General features: G+C 43.8%; 1 protein-coding gene across 1 annotated transcript in view; it reads left to right on the top strand.

The window, feature by feature from the left end:
• The window catches only part of PIK3CA (phosphatidylinositol-4,5-bisphosphate 3-kinase catalytic subunit alpha), a 163,561-nt gene that overhangs the window by 11,205 nt on the left and 135,720 nt on the right, over nt 1-16,636 (top strand). Inside the window, exon 2 of the mRNA XM_077487936.1 lies at nt 11,409-11,828. Within this exon, the coding sequence (XP_077344062.1) occupies nt 11,477-11,828 (352 nt within the window). The 5' untranslated portion in view covers nt 11,409-11,476. The remainder of the gene's footprint in view (nt 1-11,408; nt 11,829-16,636) is intronic.

Raw genomic sequence — 16,636 nt, 5'->3', positions numbered from 1 at the left:
GCTTTATTAAAGTGGAGGGCCACCCTGAAAACAAAAAAAATATTAAAAATTACAAAAAAATCTAAAAAAAAAAAAAAAAAAAAATTTTTTTTTTTTTTTTTTACTTACCAGAAATGCCTGTTGCTAGGCACATAATCCTAATCTTCCTCTTCCTCCTCCGTGGAGATCTTCTGTCTTCTCTCCTCGTCGCGGCGTCTTCTGGGTAATGGGTCACGTTGTGTTCTGGGAACTGTGTGTTCCAGAACACAGCGCGTCCCATTCAGAAAGTGCTGTGGGACTCGCGCATGCGCAGTAGGAAACGGGCAGTGAAGCCATAAGGCTCCACTGCCTGTTTCCCTTAGAGGAAATGGCGGCGCCGGGACCCGAGAGCCGAGGGACGGGTCGGCTTTGGGCGGCCGACATCGCGGGCGCCCTGGACAGGTAAGTGTGTTTATTAAGTCAGCAGCTGCAGTGTTTGCAGATTCTGACTTTTTTTTTTTTTTTTAAACGGCCCTCCTCTTTAAATAAAATTGTTATTAGTGAGTTTCAATCTCCGTATTTAACATCTCAAAAGTCCCAAGGTTTGTTGCCTCTTTTCCCCCTCCAGTTTGTTTTGAATAGTCTTCTTACTGGGATGTGGTGTTCTATTTAATTCCTCCATCTTGCTTTATAAAAAGAGCTCACTTGCATACTGTACTGGGCAAGCTCTGGCCAGATAGTCACCCTCTGATGCAGACGCTGCCGATGGGTAGTTGCATCAGTCAGCCCTGGGTAAGGACTGAGAGATTTTATAAAGGCATTGCTCAGGTGGCCCCCAACTTTAGCACCTCTCCTTTCACCAACAGGAGGCTCTGTGACACCTTGTCAATGAAACAATAACCTGCTCACCACTGGAAATGCATTTCACAGGTTCCTAGATAGTGCATCCTCCAGATATTTCATCTAGCATCATCTGTGACTTCCCTATTGTAACTTGAAACAAGGAGTGCCATGCATGACATGTGCGGCAACATTCCCTGCCACAGGGTGAACAGCAAGTTGATGCCATTGTTGCACTCCACCATTCCTGGCTCAATTTGCCGTGGTTATGACTACATTTGAGCCTGCCCCTGTGGAGCCGATAGGATATCAGCCCCAGTGTGGCTCCTGCCCCCTAGGCTAACCAGCTGCAGCACTGTGGCATCTACAGTAATGTAGTATATCACTTCCAGATTACTAGGAACAGAAGATCTCTGTGTGCTTCCCTGTCAGAAAGGGGATCTGCCTTGTTTAAATAGGCAGATTCTCTTATGGCTCTGTGGAGCGATCGCAGGTGGCCATCAGTTCTGCCGGACCCGTGGATTGGATCCCCCTCCATGCATCGGGCGCATACCCGCCCACTGGTATGTTGTTTTGCACAATAGAGACACCCTGTGGTGGGCGGTCTTTAAGCGGTTAAGGGTTTGCCCACTTATGCAACCATATTATTTTATTTTTTTATTTTTACTTCCCTCCATCTAGAAGGTTTCAGTTTGTTGTTCAACTTGGTTGTACAGTTTATAGGTCACATTAAAGGCGGAAAGAGTTCTGAAATTATTTATTATAATTTATTTTTTATTTTTTTTACATCACAGAAACTTGACATTTTGGCAGAAGGGGGCATTGAGGAGATGGAGTGACAGCTCTGGTACCTGTAAGGACCCAGGGCAGCAAAGCAAGCTCCAGTGGTGAGGTGCACCCTTCCCAGCTGCCAACAGTCACCTAGTGGGCGGTAAATTATATTTTGCATTTCTGCCTGTACTGCTAAACCACGTGTCAGATGTCATGTGGACCTTTCTGCTGACAACATAGTTCAATGCTGTGGAAACCTTGCCTTCCATGTGATGGCCTTACAGGTGAAGAAATCATGGCCGGGAACCTGCCTCTGCAATACAGCACATTTTGTAAATTTGTGAAAGGGGGCAGAATCCACCAGCTAGAGGCAAGAATTGTAAAGCCAGCAATTTGGTCAAGCACTTGGGTGGCTGGAGGTGTATTTTCTGTTTCATTTTAGCAGCTTAGGGCAGTCAAATTTGGCAAATCCTAAAGCTGGTTATGTAGTACTAGCATCAGAGCAAGGTTCCTGGCTATGTTTGCTCCTACTCTGTGTTGCTTCTTTCAAGGGAGAAGCCATAGGGTAGACCATCATCCCTATTGATGGTAGGTCATGGTGTACAGTGGGGGTAATTCTAGACCGCAAACGAGTAGGCGGAGGATGAGTAAGGCTCTTTTTCCAACCTGTAGCTGTTCCCAATGAACTGCATGGTGAGAGGAAGACATGTAGTCTTTTGCACACATGCTGATAAAGGCCCACATGGCTGAGGTCTGGGGAACGGGCCAAGGGAACAACTGTGCCCTGTATCCATGGAGCTCTGTCATTGAGCAAAACAGGTTGGCTTCTCCTTCCGCTCCCTGACAATTGCCCCTGGATAACCTCCTGTCTTATTGGGATCATGCCACTTCCTTGCACTTTCCTTATCTGCTCTATTGGGCACCCAGGTACAGTTAGAGACCTAATCATGCCCCAAAATCACTGGAGCTAACTTGGCAGTATGCTGCGACTGTGTGGAACATTACTGACAACTGCTGCTCATCCTCTAGGAGCAAGTGGCTAAGACTGATGCTATGCTTAAATAATTCAGCCACCTCCGTGCCAGTTGGTGGGGCAACAGCAGGAGTAGTTGTTGAGCCAGAATATGCAGCTTTGGCAGCTGCGTTGGGCTGCATGCTAGTCTGGGCTTGTATGACAGAAAAGGATGATGACTGTTTGCTTAGCCACTCCACCACCTCCTCTGCATACTATGGCTGTATAGCATATTCAGCAGCCAAGATGAAGGCTCATGCCTATGACCACCATTTTGGCCTGTGCACACAGAGGCTACTCATCCCCCTCATAGCTGTATGGGAATTGTTGGCCTTCCAGAAATGATGTGGGGCTTATTCAAGAATGTTATTTGCAGTGCAAGAGTTGTAAGGTGCATAGTTGCCAACATTCTTAAAAATAGGGACATTATTTTAAGTAAGGCTTCATTAGTAGGGGTGGTCTATCTGTAGTGGAAAAATGCTGCACAGTTTAAACTACGCTAATTATTGGGCATGGCTTAAAGGGGGAGTGGTTAAATAGCCTGAGGTGAAAGAGGAATGAAGGGGGAAAAAAAAGGGATGGAGGGAGGGAGAAAGAAGGGGAGAAAGATGGAGGGAGAGAGAACAAAAAAGAGGGAGGGAAGGAGAGAGAAGGAAAGAGAGAGGGACAGCAGGCCCAGATCCTACACCACAATAGCAATATAAGTATTACAGAAAGTTAGATAGATCCCATCAAACAGATACAAGAGATGGTCAGACTGCCGACGTGATACAGAGATGGGGTCAGAGAGTGTGAGGATGTGCCACAAGAGATGAGGAGGTGTACAGAGAAGATAGGGTGATTATCACCTTCAGTCCTGTCCTGGGTGTTGTCACCTGTTGTATCCTGAACTCCTCCAATCACAGCCCGGCCGCTCCACCGGTGTCTTCTGGGGGCATGCCCACTTCTTTCCACTTCTTTAAGGGTGACACTATGATGGTGTCATTGTGTCTGCCCACGGCTGAGCTGGGCTGAGCTTACACACGGCTGAGCTTGCGTTTGCCCAAACAGCCAAGCTTGCCCGTGCAGGGCATATGCAGTTCAAAAGTCAGGCCACAGGTGGAATCTGCGTGCAGCCATCCCGGGAACAAAGCCAATTTTCCGTGATTCTTCCCGGGACATGGATCTGAAATTGGTGAAGCCGTAAGAATCTGGACTGTTGGCAAGTATGAAGGTGATGTGAGGGAAGGTGGTGCTTGGGTGCACTGTGTAAGTCGTGGTGTTATGGTATACTAAACAGCACATCAATGATAGTGCGCTGGTTCAAATAATAACAATTTTTTTAACAGAAAAAGCTTAGAAACACCCCAAAATGAATTAAAAAATGATAGCATGATACTGAAAGCACACTACACTAACATGTATTTCTCTTAACTCTTTCACTGCCAGGGTGTTTTTTTTTTTTTTTTTATTAACACATTGTTTCATTTTTTTGCACTCAAAATTGTTTCTGGGGTGTCCTTGCAGAGACGGGCATTTTACAATGCAATAAAACGCCTGTTGCTGCAGTACATGTAAACTCACCCTTAAATGGCAAACGTTTATATTTTCTGAAGAGATTCCTTAGAAACATATTTTCTGATTGACTCCAGATCCCTCCATAAAGTGTACCTGTCACGTACCTATTGCTGTCACAAGGGATGTTTACGTTTCTTGTGACCGCAATAAAAGTGATTTAAAAAATGTAAAAAAAACAGCACCGATACCGAAACATATTTTTTAAAGTGCCCCCCCGTCCCCCTGTGCTAGCATACAAAGGCGAACCTGCACGTCAGTCTGACACACAAGCAAACAGCGATTGTCCCACACATTGCGTTTGAATAACCGCTGCGCAAATACCGTGTGACAATATAAATGGTAAAACCCATCAATTTATTTCTGTAGGGCCTCCTGCTTTTAAACATTTTTATAATGTAACATAAGTCATTTTCTAGCCGACCTAAGTAATTTTCTAGAAAACAAAACTGATTGTTACATGTAAACAAAAAGTGCCAGAAAAGGCTTGGTCTTCAAGTGGTTAAGTGCTTAGTGACTATGCATACACCACACTCCATCGCCTGACACCTTCATTTTCTAACTTGGGTAGCCAGATTGTACAACCTGGTTTGTGTATGTGTAAAAAGCAGTAGGCTTTGTCAAGTTTTCCCCTTGATTCTTCTCCTTGGCTGTTCCAACACGCTGCCTATTTACTGAGTGATGTGTGCAGGATGCATTTGATAAATAGTTGTATAAATAATATTTTGTTCCCCGAAGGCATAATAAATGTGAGTTGATTTGTCAGCTGTTCAATGCCTGTTTATAGTATGACTGCTAATCCTGTAATACTAGTGATCTCTAGATTTGCCAATGTTTGACATAAACATGTTCACTTTGTTTTAATCATTAAATATTGTCTAGATGTTTTCCAGCACGTTAATATTGGATAGTCATATAAAAATAATTTGCACATAAAATATGTTTTATTAATCCATATTTACATTTTCCCAGAGATTTGTTTTTAGGGCTGTTTTTAAGCTGTGGCTCTAGGTAGAACGCTTTCCTTTGCCTTGTTATTTCCTGTAAGAGAGGAAACAGGCAACTGAGGATATACCACTGATATTTATGGAGCGTAGACAGCAGTATTGTCTGCAGATATGTTTACTCCCAGACAGTGACATATCAAACATGTTTGAAAGGAGCTTAATAGCAGATTATTTTTCCCTTGATAAAAGTAGACGTGAGTTTTACTGATGAATCCTGTCCAGATGAAGGTATTTGTCACTTTTTTTTTTTTAACTCCTCAGTTGGCCAACATTCATATGGGGCACATCACATAGTGGGGTGGATTTACTAAAACTGGCACTCATCATCTGATGCCGCTGTTCATGTTAGCCAAACAGATTCTAACTTCAGCTTGTTCAATAAGGATTTGACAATAAAATGTGGAGGCCAATTGGTTTCCATGCATTTTGCACTCTCCACTCTTTTTATCCTCAGCGCTGGTCCCTGCTGCTCAGAATGGCACATTTTTTAGCTCAGGACACCTGGGAGCTGATACTGGATGCAGACACCTGTAAGTGAATGGCGCAGTGAAGACATTGTGTTACCATCACTGTGTCCTAAACCGACACATCCTAAAGAGGTGGTCCTTCATTCCCTGGATGTGGTCCGGGCTCTAAGGGTATATTTGTTTGCAACGGCTCCCTTTCGGAAGTCAGACTCTCTGTTCATTTTGGTAGCTGGTCCGAAAAAAGGGATGGCGGTCTCGTCGGCCACCATTTCCAGGTGGATCAGACAGATTGTGGTCCAGGCTTACGCCTTGAAGGGGCAGGTGCCCCCCTTTCCTGTCACGGCCCATTCCACCAGGGCAATTGGAACCTCTTGGGCTTTCAACATCAAGCATCAGTCGCCTAAGTGTGTAAGGCAGCAACTTGGTCGTCCGTTCACACTTTTACCAAATTCTACAAAGTGGATATAAGCACATCGTCTGATGCCTGTTTTGGCTGCAAAGTTTTGCAGGTAGCCGTGTAATGTTGCAATTCTGCACTCTTTCTTCTGTTTAAAAAAACAGTTAATTTTGAGTATTGATGCACTGTTGCATTTGTTGGCCGCAAGTTCTGATGCATTTAATTAAGATGGTAACTCCCCTGTTAGGGAGTACCGCTAGTTGTGGGTGAAGTTATATTGCTGTTCCCACTCCTCGTTATGACACTGCCTGTGGACATCCCTATGGTCAAGATTACTGGAGCTGTGTCCCTCGATTTTTGTACTCGCCATAAAATCCTTTTCTCTGAAGTTCACTGACGGACACAGCACCCTCCCCTCCTATTGGTTTACATTATACTGCTTGTTGATGTACTGAGCTGCAGGAAGCAGGCTGAGGGGTTATTACCAGAGGGACCGCTCCCTTGGCGGAACTTTAAAGTTCTGTTGTTCTCACATGTATTGCATGTTCTGCTTAGTCCTCTCCTGATGGTGGCGTAATAAACCTACGGCCAAGATTACTGGAGCTGTGCCCGTCAATGAACTTCAGAGAAAAGGATTTACGGTGAGTACAAAAATCCTATATTTTTTTTTTTTTTTTTTTTTGCCATGATCAGTCGTATTTTCAAAATGCCAAAATTTCACAATTTCTGCCAGGGTATGCAAACAATGCAAACACTTGAGCACGACTGTACCTGTTCAGACCCTATGCTGATTTTCTTCATACTTGTCCTCAGGACATGTTAAAACAAGAGGCTACCAGGCATCATGTCCTTTCAGGAGGTCTGCAATGGCAGCCACCATATTTCTCCCAATGAAGATTTTTTTTTTTTCTTATTTTTTTTATTTATTTATTTAACACCTAACCTTTACCCCTAAAATATGCCCTAAAACTTGACCTGGTCTTAAAGAGGGAATCCACCAAAAAAAAAATATTAAAAGCCAGCAGCTATAAATACTACAGCTGCTGACTTTTAATAAATGGACACCTGTCCCGGGTTCCAGCGATGCCAAGGCCGATCGATCGCTCGGCTCTCGGCTGCTGCCGTCACCATTCTAGGTGAGGGAATCAGGAAGTGAAGCGAATCGGCTTCACTTCCTGGTTCCCTACTGCGCATGCGCGAGTCGCGCAGCGCAATAGGAATTGTCCGCGCTGTCATTGGGACCCGTGTGTGTCCCAGCAGACAGCGCGGCAGGACAGGAAATGACATAGACTCCCACGGGAGTTTATGCCCGGAAGTGGGTGTAAATACCTGTCTTTGACAGGTATCTCCACCCCCCTCCCCCCTGTAAGGTGCCAATTGTGACACCGGAGGGGGGGGGAGGGTTCCGATCAGCGTAAGTTCCACTTTAGGATGGAACCCCGCTTTAAGTGTGGTGTTATGAATCCCTATTTGATCCTAGGCTCAGGCTGCATGAGGCTTGTCCATTTTAAAGTACAACTAAAGGATCCTGTATGACAGTCTAAGCAAATATAAAATATGTGATACACAAGCCTTTATAAAGTACACGCAATTCCATTAGTACTTGGGGTGATGCCAGATAACCTATATCAATTTCCCTGAGGGCACCATCCCTATAAGAGTATAGTCTGATCAACAGTCTATGTACTGTCAACCAGAGTACCAGGAGCAGAGAGAGACATAGATAGTGGGACTTTAAATGTTCCTTTCAGGGAATGACACACGGTGAATTCAAAACATTATTTTATTACAATTGAAAAACCATCATATAAGTAAAAAAAATACAATAATGACACTTTTCCACTTAAAAGAAAGAAAAGAAAAAGAAAAAAAAAAAACCCTTTAGTAGAGAATGCAGTATGGTATTTTGCAAACCGGATTTCTCTTGCAATCGTTGATGGACACAGGTCTTCTGATTCTTGACCATGGGGTTTTATAGCGCCACCTACAGGAGTAGGACACTAGGCAGAAAAGAACACAGCGTGACGAGTAATCCCCTCTGGTATAAAATCCCTTCTCTTCTATAGGCAATCCAGTTTTTCTGCTGAGCTTACAGGAGTAAGCACCTAGTTTCCTGCTGGAACTGTGGTTCCATAGCCTTTTTCCCCTTTTTTCTTTTTATCTGGGATTTCTTCCTGTGGAGGACTTCGATCAGTAGCCGGGCTGGATAATCTAGGTCCAGTGGTCATCCCAGTCTGACCAACGAGCCCATGCAGACCTTTAGCTACATGCTGGGTCAGCTGTGACAGCCCCATCCTGGACCTTGGCAGCCAGAGAGTTAAACATCTCGTGGGACACATATGAATGGGTGGCGGTGACTGTTACCCTGCCCGACAGCCCCCCCCCCCCACTTTGGTGGAGAGGAGGATCTGTCATAGGAGCCATACTTGCATCTACTAGTCAGTCCAGCGGAGCCTGCATCACACCCCGCCCCCCCCCCCAATTTCCTTCCCAGATGCGATGTGATGCGTGAGTACTCTGGAGTTGTTGGTCCTGTGGGGTCCCCTTCTCCCCTTAGCCTCTGGTGGCCCTCCTGTCCTCCCTGACTGAACTTCCCTAGCTCACATTATCGCTTGTCCTCCCACACAGAGCTTCCTCCTCTTGTCTCTTCCACGTGTTAATGCCTGGCAGCCTTTGTCCCCCTAGTATACTTAGGTGCGTGGCTTACTCTGTCACTCTTGGGGTCCTGTGTGTGTTTTTTTTTTTTTCCCATCTCCTGAAGTCTAGTAAGCCACATGACAGCTGACATGTATACTGCATTGGTCAGTGGGCATTTTCCTGGAGCCACGGTGGTTGTTTTTTAGTACAGGTTGGATGGCCATTTTGTGGTAGATCATTCCCATAAACATGTATGGGACCTGGCTGGGGATATACATGGATGCCATTTTCTTTTAGCCATCTTGCCTGAGACCTGATTCTCAGGTGTGCTGGGTGGTCCTTGACACATGACTTGTCAGGCAAATCCCTCTGGGACTCGTCCACTGGAGGATATAGCAGGCTCTTTCTCATGAGTGGCATCCATCTCAAGTGGCACCCATTTACAGCAGCACAATGCTTCCTTTTGGCACTTTGTCGGGTGGTGAGTCCTTTCTGGTTTACCTCCCTCTCTGCTGGTGGGTGGGTTTGTTGTTCCCCCTCACTAGGGTGTCCTACTCTGCAGAAGTGCCTCCCCTGGCTTGGTTGCATATGGAATCCCCTTCTGGTTGCGGTGGGTTCCTCAGGGTCCTCTTCCCCATGAATCGCTGTGGTGTTACTGGAGTCATTTATCTCCTGGGTGCAGGCAGTGTTTGGGTGCAATGCAAATGGGAAACGCCCCCTGCTATTGCTTTCATCTTCAATGGTTCTTGAGTCCCGAGCAGGCTCTGCTGCTGCATCCCCCGAATTCCTCAGACCTCTGTAGCCACACAGGAGAAAGTGATGGTGTCCATACTGATAACTTCCATGCGATAGATGGTTAAAATTAAGGACTCTGCCAGGGTGGGTGACGAAGTGCCTGTCCCATTTGATACGCACAAACCAGCTAGGTTGGTTAAGGTTTTCCCTTATCCCACATACAGGTGGTTCTCGGGTTTCGAACATAGGTAGGGACTGTAGTTTTGATCTTAAGTCAAATTTGTAAGTTCGAATCCTTCTTCTCCTTCTCCTCCTTCTCCTCTCCAGCCTGTGTAGTGATGTGGGATGTTCCGGGCACTTCTGGGTGCGCAGTTGTGTTATATGGGGCTCTTGTGGCCACCCAGTACTTTAAAACAGTGGGGAGAGGAGCAGATCAGCAATGGTGAGAGATGACTGGTAGGGAGGGTAGGAGGAGGACAGAGGGAGACACAGGAGAGCTGCAGATGGCAGCGTATAACGGAGGCACTACACTGACAACGGTGTCAGGACTCAGCAGCCCTGATATATTGTGGTCAGTGTATAGAGGGGAGGGTAGAAACTGGCAGGATAAGCCAGGTATTTCAGGTGATAGAGGGGCCAAAATGCACAAGTACTGTGCTGTATAACCTACTTTAAACATCCTTTTTTTTTTTTCTTTAACCCCCCCCCCCCCAAAAAAAAGGATTTAATCTGAATAAGGTTGGATGGACCAATTGAGCAACAAGCAGTTGTAATTTTGAGTCATGTAAGGCAGTCTTTGAGCAACACTCTTCTTCCACAGCCCTCTCCTCTTTTGCCAGTGTCTACTCACTGTGCTGACGGCTTCTTTGACCCCCCCCCCCCCTTCTCCATACATAAACCTTTATATAACTAACAGGAAAGAAGTAAAGGAAAATACTACAGCGTGTCACTTGAGTAACAAGGGAGTCTGTTGGGGCTGCTGATGTCACATCCAAGATAGTGGCACAGCATTCCCAGAGCTTTTGAATATCTACACATTGGGGGCTTTTATATGTAAGTTAACATATACAGTGCCTTGCAAAAGTATTCATCCCTTTGGCATTTTTCGTGTTTTTTGTTGCCTCACAACCTGGAATTAACATGGATTGTTTGAGGATTTGCATCATTTAATTTACAGAACATGTAAACTTTTGAAGATGGGGTTTTATTTTTATTTTTTTATTATTTTTTTTTATACCGTGAAGCAAACAACAAATAGGACGCAATAACAGAAAAAGTCAATGTACGTAACTATTCACCCCCTTGAAGTCAACACTTTGTAGAGTCAACTTTTGTGGCTATCACAGCTCCAAGTCGCTTTGGATAAGTCTCTATGAGCTTCCCACATCTTACCACTAGCACAGGGCCAATCGGCACTGTCCAGACAGAGGATCAGGGGGCTTGAAGTCTGATAGAACAATTCTAGGATGAAACGAAAACTCCTCCTATAAGCTATCAGCACACACTGATACAAGCCACAAGATTGCAATATCCAGCTGATGAGAAAAGGTATTTAGGCATTTATATTTACTAAAACTATTGCATTTCCATGTTCTGTGTACTGTGGTAGATTAGATATAGTGAATGCAGGTTCTGGGTTTAGTAACAATTTAAGGCAGGGGTCTCAAACTGGCGGCCCTCCAGCTGTTGCAAAACTACAAGTCCCATCATGCCTCTGCCTATGGGAGTCATGCTTGCAGCTGTCAGCTTTGCAATGCCTCATGGGACTTGCAAAACTACAACAGCTGGAGAGCCACCAGTTTGAGACCCCTGCTTTAAGGCAAGACATATTTGACTAAGGGTATCTGACCTTTTGTTTACATCTGTATGAAGCTGCAATTTCAACACCTGAAAAGCCCCATCGAGAAATTTTAATCTCATCTCAAGTCCACTTCAAGCATCATCATGGTGCACAGAAAATCTGGCATTGCTTTGACTGACTAAGGCTTTAGATTTCCATGGCATGCAATTCACATTTCTTGTCTTTTTAGGTGCCTCAAAGCAGGACAAATGCTACGCTAGCTGTGCTCTTGAGTGAAGATAACCAAGTGTAGTAATCATGCCGCCAAGGCCGTCTTCTGGAGAGTTATGGGGGATCCACTTGATGCCCCCCAGAATACTGGTGGACTGTTTATTACCAAATAGTATGATGGTGACTTTAGAATGCATTCGAGAAGCTACTCTTGTGAACATTAAACATGAATTATTTAAAGAAGCTCGGAAATATCCTCTTCACCATCTACTTCAAGATGAGTCGTCCTATATTTTTGTCAGCGTTACACAAGAGGCAGAAAGAGAGGAATTCTTTGATGAAACGCGACGCCTATGTGACCTTCGGCTGTTTCAGCCTTTTCTTAAAGTAATTGAGCCTGTAGGAAATAGGGAAGAAAAAATTCTGAACCGAGAAATTGGTAAGCTGTGTCTTGGGTTTTTATATGCCATGTGAATGTTAGATGGATGCCAGTTTTCTGTTGCTGTCCCATAGTGCTGCAGCCTCCGACAAATTAAATTAAAACTCCGGCCTGCCTGAAAAGATTGATAAAGAATAGGCTGGAACTTTAATTGTTGGGAGTCGCGGCACAAAGAATTACTTTGCCTGCTCCCGAAATGCTTAAATAGTCCCCTCTCTGTCCCCGGCCCTTTTTCTAAACTTATAGACCCCAGGGAACTTTAAAATAATTGCTGTGAGCCATGGTCCTTTGGATTACTGAGCATGCACCCAAAGGAATTTGAACCATTTTGCTGCCACAGGTTTTCTTTTTGTGCGTGTGGTGGGTTATTTTTTTTTTTTTTTCACATTAAACAATTATTTTAGGCCTGAAGATTGGTTAAACTCCCAACCAGTCTATATTTTCAGATAGCAAACACCATGTGGAAGAAAATGGGGGTAGTTCAAATTTATGTCAGGCTATTTTCACGTGTTTATTGAGCAAAATTTCAGTAGGAAAAAAAAATACACTAAAGTTAATGTTAGGAGACACAGATGTAATACAATACCTAGTTTTCTGGTAACATAAAAGATGAGATTACACTAAGTAGATACCCACGTCAAGCTTTACATTTATGTGCACCTGCAAAATGACCGTGAACTTCAGTACCCTATATTTTCAATAGGCCACGTTCTAAAAATTCTTGCAGGTCATCTTTTTAGAGTTAATCCTGAATAATGGCCCTAGAATCATTGTTCTCACTCTGACATGCACAACGATATTTAGCATGTTTATTGGAAGCAATATTTTTGTATGTAGGAGCCCCCGACAGGTGCATTTTTTTTGTGTTTACATGGGAATGGGTTAAACAATTTGGGTTGAGAGGGGGGTTTAAGTGCTTGGGTGTAACACTTATTTTTAGCCTTTTTTTAAAGGGTAACTCCACCTTCATGGGAAAAAATGGCAAATTAAAAAACATAGCATATATAATTGAAACACACGCCATATTGCAATTTTAATTTCATTAAAAATTACCTTTCCTTCTTAATCTATATTTCTGTACAGTTCAATTCAGCAATACACTGTTTACAGAATGCCTCCTAGAAATTTTTTTTTGGTAAAATTCATTTGTTCAAGAACAATTTTTCCATTCTGCTCCTTCGTATTCTCCTGTTATTATGGTCAAAAAAAAAAATCACCTAATGATTAGGAAATCAAGCAAAAGTTCCAAAAATTTAAATCAAGCAAAATGTTACTTGTGTATGAGGAGAGAGAGAGCCAAATATGTAAAGCTAATGTACTGCCTCTTGTTGTTTGGGAGGCTAAAGCACAGGAACAAGCAGAAAAAGAGGTGGGCATGGGCAGGACACTTTGGAGGTAGGTGTGAAGATGTGAGAGAGTAATGTAAAATAACCAGTGTTCTTAATAACCTACATTTGTATTCTCACATCACACTGCTTCTCCATGTGTGGCTACAAACTGAGATATTCAGATTGAAATGTGATAACAGACATACAGGAAACCAATGTAAATGTGGTTCTCAGGATCTATTGCAAGATATTTATGGTGAATACATTTAGAAGACCTATTAAATATACAGAATGAAAGATATTAAAATGGAATGCTGAAGCAAATATGTATTATTTTTTTTCTATCGTACATCACGGGACTTAAGGAGTCTTTTTATTTTCTATGCCAATAGGGCTATGCTGTCTTCAGGAGATTAGATGCTGGCAAAAGAAAAACAAGGCAGAAAGTTCAGTCCCAGACATAAACTCTCCCCATTAGGGAAGGCTTCATTTTTTTTGCTAGCTGAAGGTAATGGTCACCTCTTTGCTAGAAAATAACTAGCTTCTCAATCGTTCCATCTGGGATTAGGAGACTAGCTTGTAATGGATCCATATCCTGCAGCTTGTCATCGCTCCGAGGAATGGTACCTGGATGACGAACGGATGGCCTATAAGGTTGCCGGTTGCAAAGCTTGTGGTTTGTGTTTGTGTTTTTTTTTTTTTTTTTTTTTTTTTCTCGGCTCCCTGCATTCACTTGAGACTGAACCGAGACCAACACATGTGCAGAATGGCTGGTGACTTCACGAGGGGAGCAGAGCGCTCAGGCAAGAGCCATTTTGGGGCCCAACAATAAGCAGCAGCTTTAGTAGTTCCTAGCTGGGATTACAGGTCCCAGCAGACCAATGATGGGGGACTACAGGTTGACTGGTGAGACTACAGGTCACAGCAGAGCATTATGTCTACTAAAGCATCTCCAATCCTTCCCTACACATCCTCATTTAAGGGATGTTTTGTTCAGACTGACCTGACCCCCAGCAAGTTAATAATTTCGCCAAAAAGGTCCACTCAGCAGTACCCTATGGAATTTAAGTTCACTATGAAATAGTTTGGTGGGTCTGGCAGTGTCTTATATCATTAAGACCATCATGTGCCAAGTGGACAAGATCTCATTATCTAAGGATACCTCGGAAACATGTCTGGTGGCTTTATCCTAGACACGCTGTTGGGTGCAGCATTACAACCTGCATTTGAGGCTATTGGTACATTTCACAGCCTTAGCCCTTGTACACACGGTCGGACATTCCAACAACCAAATCCGACGGATTTTGTCTGAAACTGTTGCATACACAAAGTTGGACAAAGTTGTCAGAAAATCCGATCGTACTTAACGTGATGACATTATTTCGTTGGGACGGGACTACGTTCAGGCTAGTAGCCAATTGCTTTGGTCTAGGAATTTTGATCTGAGCATGCGTGGCACTTTGTCCGATCGGAATTCTCTACACATGATCGGACAGTCTGATCGGATCATGTTGTCGGAAAATTTTATAGCCCAGCTGGAAAACTTGGTCCGTCGGATATTCCGACAGAAACAGTCCGATGGAGCCCACACACTGTCGTAATTATCCGACAACACGGTCCTATCGGACATTGTCCATCGGAATGTCCGACCGTGTGTACAAGGGCTTAGAGTCTTGGCTTGTTGCGTGATAAGAGAGGGATTCTTCTCAGGGGACGCATTACAGGACTTGAGGGCTTATATGTACACATGAACAGCATCCTATGTCTGAAGCAGATTTCGGCAGAATTGCCCTGCAAGAAACTTTTTCAAGGGGGATGTTTGCTTGATCTTGCTTGGATGTCAGTAAGCCTACAATAAAAGAGTAATGCCGGCCATACACGGTTCGAATTTCGAAAGAATTTTCTTTCGAAAATCGTATCTAAGAATTTTCGTATGAATTTCGCACCATTAGTGGGCTGCAGCAACAGCCGATTTTCGTGCGGAAATAAAATTTGAGGAATCGGACATGTTGGAAATTTTTAGAAAAACAAACGATTTTCTAATCAATGATGGGAGAATCGTACGAGAAACGTAATAAGAAAAGAAAATGTACGGAGATAAAAGAAAATGTACGGAGATAAAAGAAAATGTACGGAGAGAAAAGAAGATTCCCAGCCAAGAAAATTATTTTCTGTAGCAACATGAGGTGAAATTGAAGGCTTGGTCGGCCGAATTTCGAAAATCAATAGTGGCATCATCGGATCACAGAAAAAACGAATTTTCGGATTTTGAAAAGAAAATTCGTTCGAAATTCGACCGTGTATGGCCTGCATTCGTCTACGGTTCAAAAAACTTGCCACATCTTCTATTTAGAAAAAACATTGCTTTTCCCCAATCTCCTGCCTCGGACTCTGAGCCCAAACCCCCGTCCTAGTTTTGTAAGAAACCATGGACACCAAAGCCCACTAAGCCCAAGGCTTAGAATTGCATAGCTCTCCCCTCAATGCATTATGCATTCAAATGTTTCTCGGAATCCACAAAGAAAATTGCCTTCTTGCAAGCTCTTGATCACCTTCCATCTCAAGGAGTGATCATTCCAGTTCCAGAGGTTTTGCGGTTTTTCTACTCGGACCTTTTTCACAGTTCCGAACCCATACAGTGATGTTCATCCCATCTTGGATATCTGATTTTTTTTTCCAATAGGCATGGAGATTCCAAATGCAATTGGTTCAGTCTGTGAAGACCTCTCTTTAACAGTGAGCCTCCTTACATTTGTGGATTTGGCGTATTTTTTACTTCCCATCAAGTTTTGCAGTTGTAGGGAAGGATTGCATCTTTAAGTTTGTGACCCTGTCCACCGCTCTCAAATAGTACACCAGGGGTTAGGACCTGGTTATGGGGCTACTGTATCCCAGGGCTATTCCTTGTATGGGATACCTGGACAACTTACTTTTGGAGGGAGCAGTCTGCTTCTTTGCTGGAGTCCAATATCCCATGTAGAAGTTTTTTTTTTTTTTTTTTTTTTTTTTATCTAAATTTAGGGCGGCACAGTGGTGTAGTGGTTAGCACTGTCACCTAGCAGTAAAAAGGGTCGCTGGTTCAAATCCCAACCACGACACTACCTGCCTGGAGTTTGCATGTTCTCCTTGTGCCTGCGTGGGTTTCCTCCGGATACTCCGGTTTCCTCCCACACTCCAAAGACATGCAGGTAGGTTAATTGGCTTCTGTCCAAAATTGGCCCTAGTATATGAATGGGGACCTTGGATTGTGGGCTCCTTGAGGGTAGGGACCAGCATGAGTGTGCAATGTACAGGGATAAGACACTCTCACTCAGGTTGAACTGGATGGACTTGTGTCTTTATTCAACCTTACTAACTATGAAACTATGAAATTTACAGAAGTTAAGATGGCCTTTTTATCCCAACCCAATGATTGGAATAATTAGACCTGACCCTGGATGCGTCCAGGTGAGTGTTTTTCCTCCCTTGGGACAAATCTAC

The sequence above is a fragment of the Lithobates pipiens genome, unplaced genomic scaffold (genome assembly GCF_037356315.1).
Source record: "Lithobates pipiens isolate NorthernLeopardFrog02 unplaced genomic scaffold, aLitPip1_a1.2 Scaffold_18, whole genome shotgun sequence".
In the NCBI taxonomy this organism is placed as follows: domain Eukaryota; kingdom Metazoa; phylum Chordata; class Amphibia; order Anura; family Ranidae; genus Lithobates; species Lithobates pipiens.
This window is presented reverse-complemented; position numbering and strand designations above follow the sequence as displayed.